We start from the raw sequence: 20,307 nt of genomic DNA, 5'->3' as shown, positions 1-20,307 counted from the left end.
ATTAAAGGTGTGTACCTCCATGCCCAGATTGTATTTTTTTATTTTTATTTTTTTGGAGACAGGATTTCTCTCTCTCTCTTGGTTTCTCAAGGTAGGGTCTCACTTTAGCCCAAGCTGACCTGGAATTCATTATGTAGTCTCAGGGTGGCCTTGAACTCACAGCAGTCTTCCTACCTCTGCCTCCGGAGTGCTGGGATTAAATGTGTGTATCACCACACCTGGCCTGGGACAGGATCTCATGTAGTCCAGATAGACCTTGAACTTGCTATGTAGTTGAGGATGACCTTGCATTTCTGATTCTCCTGCCTCCACCTCACAAATCCTGAAATTACAAGTGTGTGTTACAAGACTTGGCCAGTGATTTCTAATTTAAAGAAAATTACATTTAAAGTGCTGACTTTGACAGCACATATACTAGAATTAGAACAACACAGGAAAAATTACACAAGGGTGGCACACAAATTTGTTACATGTTCCGTATTTTTTGATGCATATGTATGAAATGCTATAATGAGACTCATTACTTTGTATCCTAACTTAAATAAATTTCACTTAAAGCTAATTTCTAACTCTGGACACTTTTTTTTTTTTTTTTTTTTTGGTTTTTCGAGGTAGGGTCTCTGGTCCAGGCTGTCCTGGAATTCACTATGTAGTCTCAGGGTGGCCTTGGACTCACAGCGATCCTCCTACCTCTGCCTCCCAAGTGCTGGGATTAAAGGCGTGCGCCACCATGCCCAGCTTTAACTCTGGACACTTAACCAGTCCTTTTTCCTAAGTGTTGGATGCGCTCTGTTGTTTCTACCACTATTTGTTTGTTTGTTTGAGGCAGGGTCTTGTTCTAACCCAGCTTGATCTGGAATTCATTATGTAATCTCAGGGTGGCCTTGAACTCTCAGCAATCTGCCTACCTCTGTCTCTTAAGTGCTGGGGTTAAAGGTGTGCGCCATCACGTCTGGTCTTGTTTTGTCTTGTTTTTTTTTTTTTTTTTTTTTTTTTGTTTTTGAGATTGTCTCATATAACCCAGGCTGACCTCAAGTTCATTTCTGTAGCACAGAGTGCGTGCGTGTGCGTGTGTGTGTGTGTGTGTGTGTGTGTGCATGTGTGTGCCTATGTGTGCAAAGCTTAGAGGACAAGTTCAAATGTTGGTCCTCAGGAACGACACCTATCTTTTTGGAGACAACGTCCCTCACTGGCATAGAGTTCGCCAATAAGATCAGGTGCCCAATAGATCAGAAACCCTCCCCAGAGCTGGGATTACAGCAGCTGCTACCATGCCCAGCATTTTTATATGGGTCCTGGGGATCAAACTCAGATCGTCATTTTACCATCTGAGCTTTCGTCCCAGCCCAGTTTCTAAGTTGAATTACTGTACTTCTATGGAAAGATAAAGAAGTTACTTTTCATTTTTCCATGAAGATTACCCAAAAGATGTCAATGACAGTCATATAAAGCCATACTTTGTATGAATGAAATACCTGGGCACCGGTGATTTCACTGTCTGTGATCGTCAAAGCAGCCCCAGTAAGAACACACACTCCTGTTCCTTCACACTTCAATATGCAATTTTCTAGAGTCAAGTGACCAGACTCCACCACCACAATACCATCCACTGTCCCTTGTTGTATCAAAGACAACTGAATCAGTTTCACGTTCTCAGCTTTCGACACCACAAAACTGTCACGAGAAGGTTCCGAAATAATCATAATTTCTTCTTTCTTGCCAACTCCTGATGCAGAGACAAAACACAATCAAATCAATAATCTAGACATTTCAAGCTCTTAAGCCATTCAGTTAAATGCGCTATTACCGTTTATCTTCCAGGACTTCCATCCAATGCAAATGTACTCCATAGGCATGTGCCACCTTGTGCATCTGGCTTATGTGGGTACTGGGGAATTTTACCTGAGTTCTTAGGCTTCACAGGCAAATGCCTTAGCCACTAAGCCATCTCTCTAATCTTTTTTGTTGGTTGGTTGGTTTGTTTTTTCAAGGTATAGTCTCACTTTAGCCCAGGCTGACCCAGAATTCACTATGTAGTCTCAGGCTGGCCTCAAACTCACAGTGATCCTCCTACCTCTGTCTCCCAAGTGCTGGGATTAAAGGCATGAGCCACTATACCCAGTGTTCTGATTTTTTGTAATACACAATTTTTTAGCATATAATACTTTTTTGTTTTGTTTTTCGAGGTAGGATTTCACTCTAGCCCATGCTGACCTGGAATTCACAATGTAGTCACAGGGTGGCCTTGAACTCATGGTGATCCTCCTACCACTGCCTCCCAAGTGCTAGGATTAAAGACGTGCGCCACCACTCACAGCTCAGCATATATTACTTTGTCTTTTTGTTTGTTTTTTGAGGTAAGGTCTCACTCTAGCCCAGGCTGACCTGGAATTCATTCTGTAGTCTCAGGGTGGCCTCGAACTCACATGATCCTCTTACCTCTGCCTCCTAAGTGCTGGGATTAAAGGCATGTGCCACCACGCCTGGCCTATATTGCTTTTTTTCTCTCAATTTTTTTTAACAGTTTCCATGATTATAAAAAATATCTCAGGACAATACCCTCCCTCCCCCCACTTTCCCATTGGAAACTCTACTCTCCATCATATACCCTCCCCATCTCAATCAGTCTCTCTTTTATTTTGATGTTTGATCTTTTCCTCCTCTTATGATGGTCTTGTGTAGGTAGCGTCAGGCAGGCACTGTGAGGTCATGGATATCCAGCTATATTACTTTTTAAAAAGCTCCAAAGAACAGCCTGCTAACCCTTTATAATGATGTCATCAGTCAGTGAAGCCAAATTCGCTGCTTGGTATTCTCCTGGAAAGATCATGACTGTGTCTCCACTATAGCAACTATCCAAAGCCATGTCCAAATCATCATGCTGCTGGAGAAGTGTGTCTGAAGACAAGTCCTTCACCTGGAAGGAAGCCAAAGCAGGACTTTCAGTAAAGGGGAAGCTGGAGTGTGCCCTTTTCATCACATTGTCTTATTTATTTGACAGAGAAAGAGAGACAGAATGGGCACATCAGGGCATCCAGCCACTGCAAATGAACTCCAGACGCATGCGTCCCCTTGTGCATCTGGCTAATGTGGGTCCTGGGGAATGGAACCTGGTTCCTTTGGCTTTTTGCAGGCAAGCTCCTTAACCAATAAGCAATCCCTCCAGCCCTTCATCATAAAATCCTTTTTTTTTTTTTTTTAAGGTAGGTTCTCATTCTAGCCCAGGCTGACCTGGAATTCACTATGGAGTCTCAGGGTGGCCTCGAACTCACGGTAATCCTACCTCTGCCTCCCAAGTGCTGGGATTAAAGGTATGCGCCACCACTCCTGGCTTCATCGTGTTCTTATTGGGCACATAATTCTCCCAAGATGCTGACATAGAGAGTATTTATTTATTTTTTTGTTTTGTTTTTATTTTGAGGTAAGGTCTCACTCTAGCCCAGTTTGACCTGGAACTCACTGTGTAGTCTCAGGCTGGCCTTGAACTCATCCCATCCTCCTGCCTCTACCTCCCAAGTGCTGGGACTAAAGGCGTGCGACCCCACGCCGGGCTGAATGTGTTTCTTCAATCAATTACAAGCTGATGGTGTACAACAGCAATAAGGAATGATGAAACTGTCTTTAACTTACTAATAATTTACATCTGTTGGTATTGGTGTGCGTCACAGGCCAGAAATTATTTTCAACATTCCATATTACATCCTAAGCAATGAACAGCCCAAAGACACAGAGATATAGTGGAGTCAAGCCTTGCATAAGGGCCGTGTGACACTTCCAGGTCTCCATACTTTCCTGCGGATACCGTTTTCCTCCACTTCTCCTCCTCCTCTTTCTTCTTCTTCTTCTTGTTCTTCTTGTTCTTGTTCTTCTTCTTGTTCTTCTTGTTCTTCTTGTTCTTGTTCTTCTTCTTCTTCTTCTTCTCCTTCTCCTTCTCCTTCTCCTTCTCCTTCTCCTTCTCCTTCTCCTTCTCCTTCTCCTTCTCCTTCTCCTTCTCCTTCTCCTTCTCCTTCTCCTTCTTCTTCTTCTTCTTTTGTTTTTGTTTTTGTTTTTTGAGGTAGGGTCTCACTCTAGCCCAGGCTGACCTGGAATTCACTATGGAGTCTCAGGATGGCCTTGAACTCATGGCGATCCTCTTGCCACTGCTTCCCCAGTGCTGGAATTAAAGGTGTGCACTACCACGCCCAGCTTTTTTTTTTTTAACAGATAAATTCTCCCTAAGTACCCCAAGCTGACCTGGAACTCCAGAATCTTTAATATAAACTTGTGTTGCTTTACCAGGATTGGAAGGTCACTCTGAGTTAAAGAAACAAGGGAGAGCTGGGCACGGTGGTCTACTCCTATGACCCCGGCGTTTAGGAGGCTGAGGCAGGATCGGGAGGTCCAGGATAGCCTAGGATACTTGGGGAGACTTTGTTGAAGAAAGAAAAGGAGAAGGAAGTAGGGAAAGATGATAGAAGAGAAAAGGAGAGAGGAACAGAGGAGAAAGACTAGGAACAGAGAAAACTTCCTCAACATTCAGATGGAATTTATGGAAAACAGCAAGTTAATATCAAGCTCATCAGTGAAGGACTAAAATTGTTCTATGTATCAGTTTGCTAGGGTTGTTATTATATGCTATGAAAAACTACTACTGGCTTGGTAGCTTAATAGAAATTTATTTCAGGGCTGGGGAGATGACTCAGTGATTACAGATGCTTTCCTGAAAGACCTGCCCACCTGGGTTCGATTTCCCAGACCCACGTAAAGTCAGATGCACAAAGTGGTACGTGCAACTGGATTTCATTTGCAGTGGCAGGAGGTCCTGGTGTGCCTATTCTCTCCCCATTTCCTCTCATTCTCTCTCTGCAAATAAATAAATAGATAAAATATTTAGAAAGAAGAAATTTATCTGCTTTCCTTTTTTTTTTTTTTTTCCTGAGGTAGCATCTCACTCTAGACCAGGCTGACCTGGAACTCTGTAGTCCCAAGCTGGGCTCAAACTCACAGTGATTATCCTATCTCTGCCTCCCAATAGTTGGAATGAAAGATGTGTGCACCATACTGGGCTATTTTTTTAATTTTTTTTTTTTCCAAGGCAGGGTCTCACTCTAGCTCAGGCTAACCTGGAATTCACCATGTAGTCTCAGGGTAGCCTTGAACTCATGACAACCCACTTACCTCTGCCTCCTGAGTACTGGGATTAAAGGTCTGCACCACAATGCTGGTCTAAAAAAATATTTTATTTTTATTTATTTATTTGAGAGAGAGAGAGAGAGTGAGAGAGAGAAGAATGGACGTGCCAGGGCCTCCAGCAAACTCCAGATGCATGAACCACCTGTGTATCTGGCTAACGTGGGTTCTGGGGAATTGAACCTGGGTCCTCTGGCTTTGTAGGCAAGCCCCTTAACTGCTAAGCCATCTCTCCAGTCCTACTTACTAAATCTATTTAAGTACCCAGTTCTGGAGATCTCAGATCAGATCTATACTCACCCTACTGGCTTCATTTTATCACCTCTTAAAAGACTTTATGTCCAAATATGGCTCCATTCTTTTTTGCATGCGTGTGCCCATGTTCATGTGCGTATGGGAGCATGTACGCGCAGGTGCCCGTGAACGTGTGGGTGAGTGCGTGGGGGCGAGAGGCTGATGATCAGCATCTTCTTTTATCGCTGGCCACTTAATTTTGCGGAGTCAGCATCTCTCTGCTGAGCCCGGAGCCCATCGTTTTGGCCAGTCTTGCTAGCCAGCTTGTCTCAGGGATCCCCCTGCCTCCACCTCCCAAGACTTGTGATTAAATTCACCTCATCTGCTCTGCTTTTATTATGTCAGCTTCCACCCACATATGTGAGGGGCTGTGAGCCAGCCTCTGCTCTGTCGGGCACGCCATGATGAAACTTTGCCCCCAGACTGTAAGCGGAAGTAAGTCCTTTCTTCCCAGAAGCTGCTTTTGGTCAGGTTATTATTATTATTATTATTATTATTAGTAGTAGTAGTAGTAGTAGTAGTAGTAGTTTTTTGAGGTAGGGTCTCACTCTAGCCCAGGCTGACCTGGAATTCACTGTGGAGTCTCAGAGTGACCTCAAACTCATAGCAGACTTCTTTTAGTTTCACTTTGGACTTTAGTTTCTTTTCACATGTTCATTTATTGACTCAACAAAAGCTGTTACTGGGCATCTACTGTGTGCCAAGTGCCATGCTTGGTGCCTGCATGGATGGTGAGAACATATCTCTTTGTCCTCAAGAAGCCAAACTCTACTGAAGAGACACTGAACAACAGCCACACCAGCAGGTATGGCTTGGTGCCTGTATCCCAGCAGTCAGGAGGTTGAGGCAAGAGGATTATGAGTTCCAGGCTAGCCTGGGCTGCAAAATTCTGGCTTTTAAAAACAAAAACAAGGGCTGGAGAGATGGCTTAGAAGTTAAGGTGCATGCCTGCGAAGCCTAAGGGCCCAGGTTCGATTCTCCAGATCCTAGGTAAGCCAGATACCCATGGTGGTGCACGTGTCTGGAGTTTGTTTTCAGTACATGGAGGTCCTGGTGTGCCTATTCTCTCTCTCTCTCTCTTTCTCTGTCTCTAATAAATAAGTGAATTAAAATAAATCCTTAAAAAAAAAAGCAAGGGCTGGAGAGATGGCCTAGTAGTTAAGGCGTTTGCCTGCAAAGCCAAAGGACCCAGGTTCAGTTCCCCAGGACCCATGTTAGCCAGATGCACAAGGAGGCACATGCGTCTGGAGTTCGTTTGCACTGGCTGGAGGCCATGGCGCACCCATTCTCTCTCTCTCTCTCTCTCTCCCTCTTTCTCTGTCAAATAGATAAATAAAATTTTTTTTTAAAAGAAACAAAAACAAGAACACAGCCACAGGAAGTAGCATTGTTATAGTTGTGATAAGGAAAAATGCTATCATTGTATATATTAGTCTAATGTTTTCCTCATAGGTCAAGAAGGCTCTCTCTCTCCTCGCTCTCTCTCTCTCTCTGTCTCTCTCTCTCTCTCTCTCTCTCTGTATTCACCTCTTTTTTTCTCTCTCTCTCTGTGTCCATCTGTCTGTCTGTCTCTTTCTCCCTCTCTCTGACAGGGTTACTAGTTACTAGATGAGGACCAGGCTGGCCTCACACTCCTGATTGTCCCCTGGGCACTGTGATTACAGGTATGTGCTTCCAGGTCAGCTCAAGAAGGCCTTCTCGTGGCTCATCACACAAGAGAAACATCAGCTCACTCCAGGATGTGATGCCCACTACTGAGTAAACATGTGCACAAAAGTGATTAGGAAAATTGCAATTAGCAATTTGATAGATGGTGGTACTGTTTTCTGAAACAGAGAACTCTGGACTATGAGTGAGTCAGTGAATAAGATCATGATTTTAATTGAAGACATGAATTTAACTACTGGAGACATCCATGTGTGGTGAGTAATAGGCAGTTGGATTTAGTTGGGACTTAGCTCTTCTGGCATACATAAGGGCCTCTTGCTACTGCAAATGAACTCCAGACACATGCACCACCTTGTGCATCTGGCTTTACATGGGAATCAAAGCCAGGATGTTACTATTAGGCTTTGCAAGCAAGCTCCTTTAACTGCTGAACCTTCTCTCCAAATCAAGCTAAGCATGATCCTAAGACTTGAGAGGCAGAGGTAGAGGATCGCTGTGAGTTTAAAGCCAGCCTGAGACTACACAGTGAATCCCAAGTCAGCCTGTGCCAGATCCTACCTTGAAAAACAAAAAGCAAAACAAAACAAACAAATAAAAAAAGAATCAAGACTGTAGATCTGATTCAACCACATCTCCTCTGTCATTTTTTGGGGGGTGGGTGGGGAGGTTTGAGGTAAGGTCTCACTCTAGCCCAGGCTGACCTGGAATTCACTATACAGTCTCAGGGTGGCCTTGAACTCACGGAGATCCTCCTACCTCTGCCTCCCGAGTGCTGTGCCACCACGCTAGGCTTCCTTGGTCATTTTTATGTCTTCCTAACCATGACATGAATGTGGGTAGCACCCAACAACCAGGTTGGGACTCTGTAAATAGTTGTCTGCATCTATTTACTTAGAACCAATATGTCAAATTGCTGAGCTGGAGGGAATAAAGGAAACATGGCATTATTACTGAGTCACTGAAGAGCTCTACCTGTAAGAAGCTTCTTTTCAGATTACATACAGAAGAAACTTAAACGAACAAAGAAGAATAAAGGCTGTTTCTTACCATTTCAGTCGTCATCACTTTTGCTACAATATGTGTTATAGTCTTTCCAAAGTCTCTTTTTCCTTTCCTACGTCTCAGAATCCTTGGAAAGAATGGTCCATGAACTCTATAGTTGAAAACATTTGTGATTAAATGAACATGGAAAGGACTTGACCTGTCTTCAACTTAGTAAACACAAACTTAGTATTAAACATTTTTGAGAAATAAGCTTTATTCTTAATCATGAGCTCTGTGACAACAGTGAGCAACGTGACAGTGATGTGATAATTCAGATAGTTTTAAGTCAGGCCTGGTGGCACATGCCTTTAATCCCAGCACTCAGGAAGCAGAGAGGCTGGAAGATTGCCATGAGTTCAAGGCCACCCTGAGACTATGAAATGAATTCCAGGTCAGCATGGGCTAGAGGGAGACCCTGTCTTCAAAAAGACAAAAAATAGGGCTGGAGAGATGGCTTAGCAGTTAAGCGCTTGCCTGTGAAGCCTAAGGACCCCGGTTCGAGGCTCGGTTCCCCAGGTTCCACGTTAGCCAGATGCACAAGGGGGCGCACGCGTCTGGAGTTCGTTTGCAGAGGCTGGAAGCCCTGGCGCGCCCATTCTCTCTCTCTCCCTCTATCTGTCTTTCTCTCTGTGTCTGTTGCTCTCAAATAATTAAATAAAAAAATACTAAAAAAAAAAAAATTAAAAAAATTTTTTTTAAAAAAAGACAAAAAATAAAAAGAAGATATTTTTAGACAACTGTATATTTAAAATATATCTTATTTTTATTTGTTTATTTGAGAGAGGGAAAGAGGCATAGAGAGAAAGACAGAGAGAGAGAATGGGCGCACCAGGCTTCCAGCCACAGCAAACGAACTCCAGACACATGTGCCACCTTGTGTAGCTGACTTACATGGGTACTGGGGAATTGAACCAAGGTCCTCTGGCTTTGCAGGCATGCTCCTTAACCACTAAGCCATCTCTCCAGCCAGACAACTGTATATTTAAATCCTGAGACTTTAAAAAATTTTCAGTCAGGTTGTACCTGGAAATCTGCATGCAACCGACTATAACAATTGCTTCTATCAATTCAACTTTCCATTACAGTAGAGAAAACTTCCTGATTATATTTTCACAGTGCACTAAGTTAGACTCACACAAAGCAGAGATGGTTATGTTTTGTGATACTGAAGCAAAAAAAAGTTTCAGGACATATTTTATTTAAAACAGTATATCTAGTTAGCAGACTGTTTTGTTTCAAAGGATATGGCTGTTATCCTGGCAGACTTATTATGTTTTAAAATTTTAGTTATTAAGTATTTGCAAGGAGAGAGAGAGACAAGAAGATGCATGTGCCACTTGTGCATCTGGCTTTAGATGGGTCCTGGGGAATCAAACCCAGGCTGTCAGACTTTGCAAGCAAGGTTCTTAACTGTGGAGCCATCTCTCCAGCCCGTATTATTTTTATATTATTTGTCATTTGGCACTGCTTTTACTTCCATTATTTTCTTTTTATATCTTATTTTCCATCTCTTAATCATTTAAGTATCTCACAGACAAAATCAGAAAAAAAAATTGAGTGTAACTGTTGTCTTTTATCATTACTATCAGTTGAATGGCACACTCCCTTTTGAATAGCTATAAATTTATCACTAATCTCCCCAGGTATATAGTATCTGGGTTTTTTAATTTTATTTATTTATTTATTTTGCTGTTTTGAGGTAGGGTCTCATTCTACTTCAGGCTGACCTGGAATTCACTGTCGTCTCAGGGTGGCCTCAGATTCATGGTGATCCTCCTACTTCTGACTCCCAGGTGCTGGGATTAAAGGTATGTACCATGATACCTGGGTAATATCAGTAGGTTTTATATTTTCTTTATGTATTTGCACAGATAGAGAAGAGAAAGAGAGAGAAATGGGCACACCAGAGCCTCTAGCGACTGCAAACAAACAAGTACGTGCCACCTTATGCATCTGTCTTTATGTGGGTACTGAGGAATTGAACCCTGGTTGTTAGGCTTTGCAGACAAGTGCCTTAACCACTGAGCCATCTCAAGCCCAATATTAATATACTTATTTTTTTTTGATGGTGCACACTTTCTTAAAAATATTTTATTTTTATTTATTTATTTATTATTTGACAGAGAAAGGCGGGGGGGGGGGGGAGAATGAGAAAGGTGCACCAGGGCTTCCAGTCATTGCAAATAAACTCCAGATACTTGCATTCCCTTTTGCATTTGGCTAGCGTGGGTGTCCTGGAGAATTGAACCTGGGTCCTTCTTATTTTTAACAATTTTTTTTCTGTTAATTATTTATTTGAGAGACAGAAAGAGGCAGACACAGAGTGAGAGAGAAAATGGGCATGCCAGGGCCTATAGCCATTGCAAACAAACTCCAGATGCATGTGCCACCTTGTACATCTAGCTTATGTGGGTCCTGGGGAATTGAACCAGGGTCCTATGGCTTTGCAGGCAAATGTCTTAACCACTAAGCCATCTCTCTAGCCCCAATATCAATATTTTTGAGCTTATATCTAAATTAAGATATTTGAAGCACAAGATTTCAGGAAATTGCTTTCTATAATTTGTTATACTAGTACTAAAACTTGAATTTCAACATGTTAGCAATCTTTCTAAAGCAAACATCTATAGCATTATACCTATTTAGGCATGAGAATCAGAAAACCAACCATATGTTATTTTCACATATAGTAGATTATTAACTGCTCTATAGTAAAGTATTCAGGAATTATATAGTAGTTTTTCACATTTCCGCATTTTAAAATCAAGAGTATATATATCATTTTTTTTTTCGAGGTAGGGTCTCACTCTGGTCCAGGCTGACCTGGAATACACTATGAAGTCTCAGGGTGGCCTCGAACTCATGGCGATCCTCCTACCTCTGCCTCCCGAGTGCTGGGATTAAAGGTGTGCGCCACCATGCCCAGCTTTATATATAATTTTTAATATATCATTTGTTAATTTAGTGTGTTGTGAGACAGAGTGCACACATTCCAGGGTCTCTTGCCACTGCAAATGAATGCCAGACGTATATGCCACTTTGCATCTGGCTTCAGGTGGATGCCGAGAAATCTCATTCAGGCTGGCAGACTTTGCCAGTGTGTGCCTTTAACCACTGAGCCATCCCCAGACACCCCTCCATATATATGTATATACACATAATTAAAAAAAATAATTCCAAGGTAGGGTCTCACTCTGTAGCTCCAGGCTGGCCTTGAACTCATGTTGATCCTCCTACCTCAGGATCTTAAGTGCTGAGATTAAAGGCGTGCACTACCATGCCTGGCTTTAAATTCTTCTTCTTCTTCTTCTTTTTTTTTTTTTTTTCTTCCATGTAGTGTCTCTCTCTATAGCCCTGACTGACCTGGAATTTACTGTGTAGTCTCAGGGTGACCTTAAACTCATGGTGATCCTCTTACCTCTGCCTCCCAAGTGCTGGGATTAAGGGAGTGCGCCACCATGCCCGGCATGTGTGCTTTTCAAAAATTAAATTTATTTCAAAAAATTAAATTTATTGAGATACAACTTGCATTAAAATATTAATTTTAAGTGAACTATTCTGTGGTTCCAGCAAATGTTTAGAGATGTTTAACATAACCACGCAATCACAACAAAGAGCCTTTTTATCAAACTGTTGAGTCCTGCCATGCATCTTTGCAGCTAGTCCTCCGTAACACTCTGCTTTCTGTCATTATAGAATTCCCTTCCTTTGAATTTCTGGGGTTAAGCGAGAGGCCACACATCTGTAACTAAAGTGAAGAGCCATTGAGGAAGACCCTGATACCAAATCCTGGCCATACATGCACACACATACATACACCTGACAAGTAATTTCAGGACTGGGGAGATGGCTTGGTTAATAAAGTGCTTGCTTTACAAGATGAGGACCTGAGGTTGATGCTCAGAAACCACATAAAAATACGAGGCATGGGCCGGGCGTGGTGGTGCACGCCTTTAATCCCAGCACTCAGGAGGCAGAGGTAGGAGGATTGCTCTGAGTTCGAGGCCACCCTGAGACTACATAGTGAATTCCAGGTCAGCATGGGCTACAGTGAGACCCTACCTTGAAAAAACCCCCAAAAAGAAAAATAAATTGTACCTTGTTCTTAACTTATAAATGAGACAGCTAATTTCATAAACTTTGTTTTAGGTAAGCTCTCATGCAGCCCAAGCTGGCTTTGAATGTCGATCTTCCTGCCTCCATCTCCAAATGTGAGGTTGCATCACCACACTCAATCTATATGATAAATGTTATTGTAAAAAAAATGCCCACATATTTTTGTTTTGTTTTATTTTTGAGGTAGGGTCTAACTCTAGCTCAGGGTAACCTGGAATTCACTATGTAGTCTCAGGCTGGCCTCAAACTCATGGTGATCCTCCTACCTCTGCCTTCCAAGTGCTAGGATTAAAAGTGTGTGCCACCATGCCCGGCTAATACTTTTTGTTGTTGTTTCTATCTAAAATAAGCAACTAGGCTGGAGAGATGGCTTAGCGGTTAAGCGCTTGCCTGTGAAGCCTAAGGACCCCGGTTCGAGGCTCGGTTCCCCAGGTCCCACGTTAGCCAGATGCACAAGGGGGCGCACGCGTCTGGAGTTCGTTTGCAGAGGCTGGAAGCCCTGGCGCGCCCATTCTCTCTCTCTCCCTCTATCTGTCTTTCTCTCTGTGTCTGTCGCTCTCAAATAAATAAATAAAAATGCTTTTAAAAAATAAATAAATAAATAAAAAATGGAGCAACTGGGTTCAAAAGACGATCAGTGGTTAAAGGTGCTTGGTGGAGGCAAAGTTGCTCCTGCCATTTGACACAGTCCGGGATTGGAGGAGGTTTCCGCATGGTGCAGCTTCATGATAGAGCTGAAACCGTTCAATTCCCTGTGTTTGCTTTCTTTCTTTTTTTTTGTTTTTCGAGGTAGGGTCTCACTCTGGCTCAGGCTGACCTGGAATTCACTATGTAGTCTCAGGGTGGCCTCGAACTCTCGGAGATCCTCCTACCTCTGCCTCCCGAGTGCTGGGATTAAAGGCATGCGCCACCACGCCCGGCTAGGCTTTCTTATTAGCAATAGCACTCCTGTTTTTTTTAGGCTTTCAAGAAAAGGAAACTCAAACTGTTCCCTGCTGTAGAGAAATAAGAGGGCTGAAAGAAAATGAAACTAAAACCATTTGTACAGACTTACGCTCCCCAGATAAATATAAGAATATGACTAATAAGGAGTTCTTTGCAAAGCTAATGAAAAAAGAATTACTCGATCCTTCCATTACGACACCAGAAATTCCGAAGTCCACGTCGAGGAGCTAAGACAAATACATTTAGGTTTCCTGACCCACCTCTACCCTATACAGGAATTTATGATGAAAACTTAGGTCATGTAGTGAATAAGAATGGAAACTGGGCACGCTATAGTTCATTGCCCTTCTTGGAAAGGCTTGCTCCATCAGGCCCTGCATGGTGTTTGTTTTCCAGAGAACAATAGAACTCTTTAGTCAAACAGGTTAATAAGTGCTTTGCTGAGCTTGGCTACAAGGAATGTTTAAGAAAGTTAGAAGAATGGCCTTTCAGTATGAAAAGTTTGTCTAGCACTTTGCTAATTTTTTTTTTTTTTCTGAGAATTGAGTGTTTTGATATTTCCTGGAAAATAAGCCTGCTTTTGTTCCATAGTAGTATAAATAAAATGCAAGGTTTTGAGGAAGGCAGAGACGCCTGAATCAGCAACCTGGTGTCTCTCAATCTTTCTCCACCGACTCTGCCTTTCCTTGGAGGACCTCACTTTCACTGGGGCTTGCTCCCGGCAGGTGCTTGCTTGCAAAGCCTGATGGCCTGGGATTGATTCCCTGGTACTCATATAAAGCCAGAGGGACAAAGTAGCTCATGTGTCTGGAGTTCATGTGCAGTGGCAGGAGGCCCTGGTGCACCCATGCTCACTTTCTCTGTCTGTACATGCGCCTCTCTCTCTCAGATAAATTGATACATTTTAAAAATAAAATAAAATAGAGCAACTTATTACCGAAGGCGTAAATCTTCCCACATCTTCAGTAATCCACAGAGCATTACGATCTCGTAGTATTTTTTCCAGCATTCAACGGCCTCTGCTGCGCACGGGTCTTCTTTGATATTGTTCTGGTACTCTATGAGCTCAACCCGCTTGCTTTTATATTTCTCCAGAGTTCTGTTAAACCGCTCTGCGATAGGACCAGGTATTGTTCCATCCTGTATGTCACACCACCTAGAAAGCAGCGAGATAGTCAGACGCTCCTCCTTCGGAATGCGCTGAAGATTTTTCTCAACTGTACTTACAGGTTAATCCTTTCTTCAATAAGGGCAGTATAGTTCTCACAGCTTTCCTCATCATCCCAGTCTCTCCAAAGGAAATCATAAAAAAATCTACAATAAACCAAATTGGGATGAGAGTAATTAAGTCCATCTAAACTATGTTCAGAATGAAAGAAAAACAATTGCTGTTTAAACTCTCTACATAAAGAGCTGGGTGTGGTGGCACACGCCTTTCATTCCACCACTGGAGAGGCAGAGGCAGAGGCAGGAGGATTACCAAGAGTTCAAGGATACTCGGACATTACATAGTGAATTTCAGGTCAGCCTGAGCTAGAGTGAGACCCTACCTCAAAAGACCAAAACAAACAACAAACAATCAAACAAAAAACCTCTCTACATGAATTTTTTTCTTTTTCTTTTATTTTCTCAATTTTTATTAACATTTTCCATGATTATAAAAAGTATCCCATGGTAATACCCTCCCTCCCCCCCACATGAATTTTAATTTTATTAAGGAAAAGATTTTAATAAGATTTTATTTATTTTTATTTATTTATTTGAGAGAAAGAGAGAGAGAGAGAGTGGGCACCCAGGGCCTCTAGCCACTGCAAATGAACTCCAGTCACATGTGCCACCTTGTGTATCTAGTTTAGGTGGGAATTGAACTTTGGTCCTTAGGCTTTGCAGGCAAACACTTTACTTGCAAAACCATTTCTCCAGCCCAGGAAAAAAAAAAAATTAGTGAGTCATTGAGTTTATTTAGGGAGAAATTATGATTTGTGAGGTTTCTTTTAGGGTGAATTATGATCCAGGGAGGAAACTAGCTGAAAGATTTGAGCCAGAGGATAATTTTTTTTATTTTCCTCTTTTATTAGTTTGGTTTTCTGAGGTAGGGTCTCACTCTAGCTCAGGCTGACCTGGAATTTACTGTGTAGTCTCAGGGTGGCCTTGAACTCATGGTGATCCTCTCACCTCTGCCTCCCAAGTGCTGGGATTAAAGGTGTGTGCCACCACGCCCAGCCTCATTCTTGTTTGCCTAGAAAGGGAGGGAGAAGACAGAGAGACCTACTTGAGACAGGCAAAGTATAAAAAACAAAAGATCCCCTTCAAATAGATGACCAGAGAGGATTAAGAAATAGCGAAAGAAAAGGAGACATAAAGGGAAGAGAAAGGAAGGGAGGAGGGTACTTAATAGGTTGGTATTGCATATATGTAAGTACAATGATTGAGATGGGGAGGTAATATGATGGAGAATGGAATTTCAAAGAGGAAAGTGTGGGGGGAGGGAAGGAATTAACATGGGATTTTTTTTATAATCATGGAAAATGCTAATAAAAATTAAAAAAAAAAAAGCAATAGTGAAAGACTCAAGAGTACAAAGATAAGTCATACATGTAATCAAAGTGAGAAGGCCCTCCAGAGGACGACACAAACAGGAGGCAAGCAGAGAAGTACCCAGGTCACGGTAAGCTCTCTCCCTACCAGCCTGTCTGGTCCCAGGCAAGCTGAGGAGAGAGAGAGACTTACAAGCATGCTCAAGCCAGGTCACAGGGCAAAAAGAGAGGGCCCAGGGAAATACTTTTTTTTTTTAAATTTTATTTATTTATTTTTTAAATTTTTATTAACATTTTCCACGATTATAAAAAAATATACCATGGTAATTCCCACCCTCCCCACCCCCACACTTTCCCCTTTGAAATTCCATTCTCCATCATATTACCTCCCAGGGAAATACTTTAAAGCAGCCTATGAGCGAGCTAATAAGAGGTAAATGAAGTTTTAAACATTAAAATTTCAATTCTAAACTTAGATCATTGCAGATAAGAAGACTATATTTCTGGAAATGGGATTGTAAAATTTGGTTTCTAAATTTCATAGACTTTTGGCTGTGATTTTGTTCAACAGAGATATGTAAGCTATAACACTCATTAGAAAAATAACCTACCATACATATCGCATACTTTGTTTATAGATAGCTTTGTACAAATAGCATCAACTTATGAGAAACAATAATGTAGATAATGGCATCTAGGATCTGAAATGTCATTAAATGTAAAAAATGAAATCTAGCTAAGATGCTTAAACATGAATAGAAGTTTATACTGATTTTTCTTTTCTTTTTAACAAAGCTTCATGTAAGTTAAGCTGCCTTGAATTCATTGTGGGACCAGGGATCATCTCGGGCCTCTGATCTCCCTGTTTCCACATGCCAACATAGCAGGATTCTAGAACTTTTCTTAAAAATTAATAAATTAATTAATATGTGTGTGTGTGTGTTTGCAAGGCCACTTGCAAACAAATGCCAAATGCTTGTACCACTTTTTGGATCTGTTTTACCTGAGTGGCTGGGGAATTGAACCCCAAGCTGTTGTTTTGCAAGCAAGCACCTTTAACTGCTGAGCCATCTTCCCAGCCCCTAGAACTGTTTTGAGCTCAATTAAAAAAAATAAAATGCAAGATGGCAGCTGGGCGTGGTGGTGCACGCTTTTCACCCCAGCACTAGGGAGGTGGAGGTAGGAGGATTGCTGTGAGTTTAAGGCCAGCCTGAGACTACATAGTGAATTCCAGGCCAGCCTTGAAAAACTAAAAAGAAAGAAAAAAAGCGGCAAACTTTTCATTACTCATATATAATATTTCTGCAATGATGTAACTAAAGCAGTTATAAATACATTCTGTTAATGAAAAACAGACAAAATTGACCCATCAGTAACTATAGTGGTTTAATTCAGGTGTCCCCCATAAACATAGGTATTCTGAATGCTAGGTTCCCAACTAATGGTCATTTGGGAATTAACGCCTTCTGAAGGCAGAGTATTGTTGGGGGTGGGCTTACGGGTGTTATAACCAGCTTCCTTTTGCCAATGTTTGACACACTCTCCTGCTGCTATTGTCCACCTGGTGTTAGCCAGGAGGTGATGTCCACCCTCTGCTCATGCCATCGTTTTTTCCTGCCATCATGGAGCTTCTCCTCAAGTCAGTAACCCAAAATAAACCCTTTTTTTTCCCCACAAGGAGTTGTTCTTGGTTGGGTGCTTCCTGCCAGCAATGCAAACCTGAGTGCAACAGTAACAAATCAGTCAATATGAAGTGCTTCTATAAGCCGAGCTTGCACATTCAATGAAATATTGATGAAAGAAATCTTAAGTTTCACAAATAAGAAAGCCCTCTTACCTCACAGCCTCCAAGGCCAGAGCAATAGCCTGTGCATCTCCAACTTGTCCTTCAATAGGATAGACTTCTAGGAGAGGAACACTGTGCTCCATTTCCTCCAAAACCTCATCAACCAAGTCCCTTGGAATGTTTGTGATGTTGGAAGAAAAGGGCTCAGCAACAGAAACGGTAACTTTGAAACATGAAGAGTTCTGATGGGGTTTACAAGTTACCTAAGATAAATATCATAAAACATGTTATTTCAAATGTACAAACACCTCAAAGGTTTATGTTAAAAATTATGTGTGGGGCCTAAGAGATGACTCAGCGGTTAAGTCGAAGGACCTACGTTCAACTCTCCAGGGCCCATGTAAGCCAGATGCACAAGATAATGCAAGCGTGCAAGTTCTCAAATATGCACAAGGTGGAACATGCATCTGGAGTTCCTTTGCAGTGGCTGGAGGCCCTGGCATGCCAATTCTCTCTCTCTTGCTCTCACTCTTGTCCTCTCTTTTTCTCAAAAAAAAAAATTTAAAAAATGTTTGTATGTATGTATGAGAGAGAGAGACACACACAGAGAGAATAGGTGCACCAGGGTCTTCTGCTGCTGCAACTGAATTCTAGATGCATGAGCCATTTTCTGCTTCTGGCTTTACATGTGTACTGGAGTCAAACTCAGACTGTCAGGCTGTCAAAGTACCTTTAACCAATGAGCAATGTCTCTAGCCCAAGGATTTATTTATTTTTTAAAAATATTCTTCCCAGCACTTGGGAGGCAGAGGTAGGAGGATCGCCACGAGTTCAAGGCCACCCTGAGACTACAAAGTTAATTCCAGGTCAGCCTGGACCAGAGTGAGACCCTACCTTGAAAAACAAAACAAAAAATAAATAAATAAAAATATTCTTATTGGGCTGGAGAGATGGCTTAGTGGTTAAGGCACTTGCCTGCGAAGCCTAAGGACCCATGTTTGATCTCTCTCTAGATCCCACGTAGGCCAGACATGCAAAACTGAGGCAAGCACAAGGTTGCACAAACCCATTAGGTGGTACTACCATCTGGAGTTTGATTGTAGTGACTGAGGCCCTGGCATGCTAATTCTCTGTCTCTCTCTCACTCTCTCTAAAAAATATTTTTTAGGGCTGGAGAGATGGCTTAGCAGTTAAGTGCTTGCCTGTGAAGCCTAAGGACCCCAGTTTGAGGCTCTATTACCCAGAACCCACGTTAGCCAGATGCACAAGGGGGCGCACGTGTCTGGAGTTCGTTTGCAGAGGCTGGAAGCCCTGGCGCGCCCATTCTCTCTCTCTCCCTCTACCTGCCTTTTTCGTATGTCTGTCGCTCTCAAATAAATAAATAATAAAAAAATTATTTACTTAATTGAGAGACAGAGATGGAAAGAAGCAAACAGACACAGTGAGAGAGCAAGAGAGAGAGAAAAAGTATAGGCATATCAGGACCTCCAGCCGCTGCAAAGGAACTCCAGACACACATACTACTTTATGCAACTGGCTTTATATGGGTACTGGGGAATCGAACTTGGGCCATCAGACTTTGCAAGCAAGCATCTTTAACTACTGATCCATCTCCCCAGCCCAGGATTTCTTCCATCCTTCCTTCCTTCCTTCCCTCCTTCCTTCCTTCCTTCCTTCCTTCCTTCCTTCCTTCCTTCCTTCCTTCCTTCCTTCCTTCCTTCCTTCCTCTTTCTTTCTTTCTTTCTTTTTTCCTTTCTTTCTTTCTTTCTTTCTTTCTTTCTTTCTTTCTTTCTTTCTTTCTTTCTTTCTTTCTTTCTTTCCTCCTTTCTTTTTGAGGTAGGGTCTCACTCTAGCTCAGGCTGATCTGGAATTCACTATGGTGATTCTCCTATCTCTGCCTCACGAGTGCTGGGATTAAAGGCATGCACCACCATGCCCAGCTCCAGGACTTCTTATATATGGGCTAATTATAACATTTCTTTTTCTACACTGCTAAGATTTATCTAACAATAAGTAGAATGGTTACAAACAAAATTTTAAATATCAAGTTTTCCCAACAGTTTTTAATGTTTCATGAAAAAGATTTTTATATCTTCTACATTATTTACTATATTTCTCTAAAAGCTTGAGTTGCTAGATTATAAGATTTCATAAAAGACTAATTTTATTGCAATAATTTAGTCACAAAAGTTGTTTAAAAATTATTGTCTAGCCGGGCGTGGTGGCGCACGTCTTTAATCCCAGCACTCGGGAGGCAGAGGTAGGAGGATCACCATGAGTTTGAGGCCACCCTGAGACTACATAGTTAATTCCAGGTCAGCCTGGACCAGGGTGAGACCCTACCTCGAAAAACCAAAAAAAAAAAAAAAAAATATTGTCTAATTTATATCAATTGTAAAAGAAATGCCATTCAAATACCCTCCTTCCCTCAAAACAGACATTTAAAAAGTCATCAGTTTGAAGTCTGGGGAGATAGTTCAGAATATTTGTCATGCATGAATGAGCATCTGAGTTAGATCCCCAGCACTTATATGAAAAATGGAATTCCTGGGCTGGGTAGATTGCTTAGCAGTTAAAGGTGTTTGCTTGCACAGCCTGCTGGCCCAGGTTCAATTCTCCAATACCCACATAAAGCCAGATGCACAAAATGGTACATGCATCTGGAGTTCATTTGCAGTGGCAAGAGGCTCAGGGGCACCCATACTCTCTCTGCTTTCAAATATATGTATGTTTTAAAAGTGGTACAGT

At 42.0% G+C, this 20,307-nt stretch overlaps 1 protein-coding gene across 1 annotated transcript in view; it reads right to left on the bottom strand.

Moving 5' to 3' along the window:
• Nucleotides 1–20,307, bottom strand: part of Shcbp1l (SHC binding and spindle associated 1 like) — a 46,031-nt gene that overhangs the window by 7,117 nt on the left and 18,607 nt on the right. The window contains exons 3-8 of the mRNA XM_045143539.1: nucleotides 17,611–17,822; nucleotides 14,464–14,550; nucleotides 14,174–14,392; nucleotides 8,179–8,284; nucleotides 2,764–2,917; nucleotides 1,476–1,726 (exon numbers count right to left, since the gene is read on the bottom strand). Of these exons, the coding sequence (XP_044999474.1) occupies nucleotides 1,476–1,726; nucleotides 2,764–2,917; nucleotides 8,179–8,284; nucleotides 14,174–14,392; nucleotides 14,464–14,550; nucleotides 17,611–17,822 (1,029 nt within the window). The remainder of the gene's footprint in view (nucleotides 1–1,475; nucleotides 1,727–2,763; nucleotides 2,918–8,178; nucleotides 8,285–14,173; nucleotides 14,393–14,463; nucleotides 14,551–17,610; nucleotides 17,823–20,307) is intronic.

Source organism: Jaculus jaculus, chromosome 1, assembly GCF_020740685.1.
Source record: "Jaculus jaculus isolate mJacJac1 chromosome 1, mJacJac1.mat.Y.cur, whole genome shotgun sequence".
NCBI lineage: Eukaryota > Metazoa > Chordata > Mammalia > Rodentia > Dipodidae > Jaculus > Jaculus jaculus.
The sequence above is the reverse complement of the archived record's forward strand: the minus strand, read 5'-3'. Positions and strand labels throughout refer to the sequence as shown.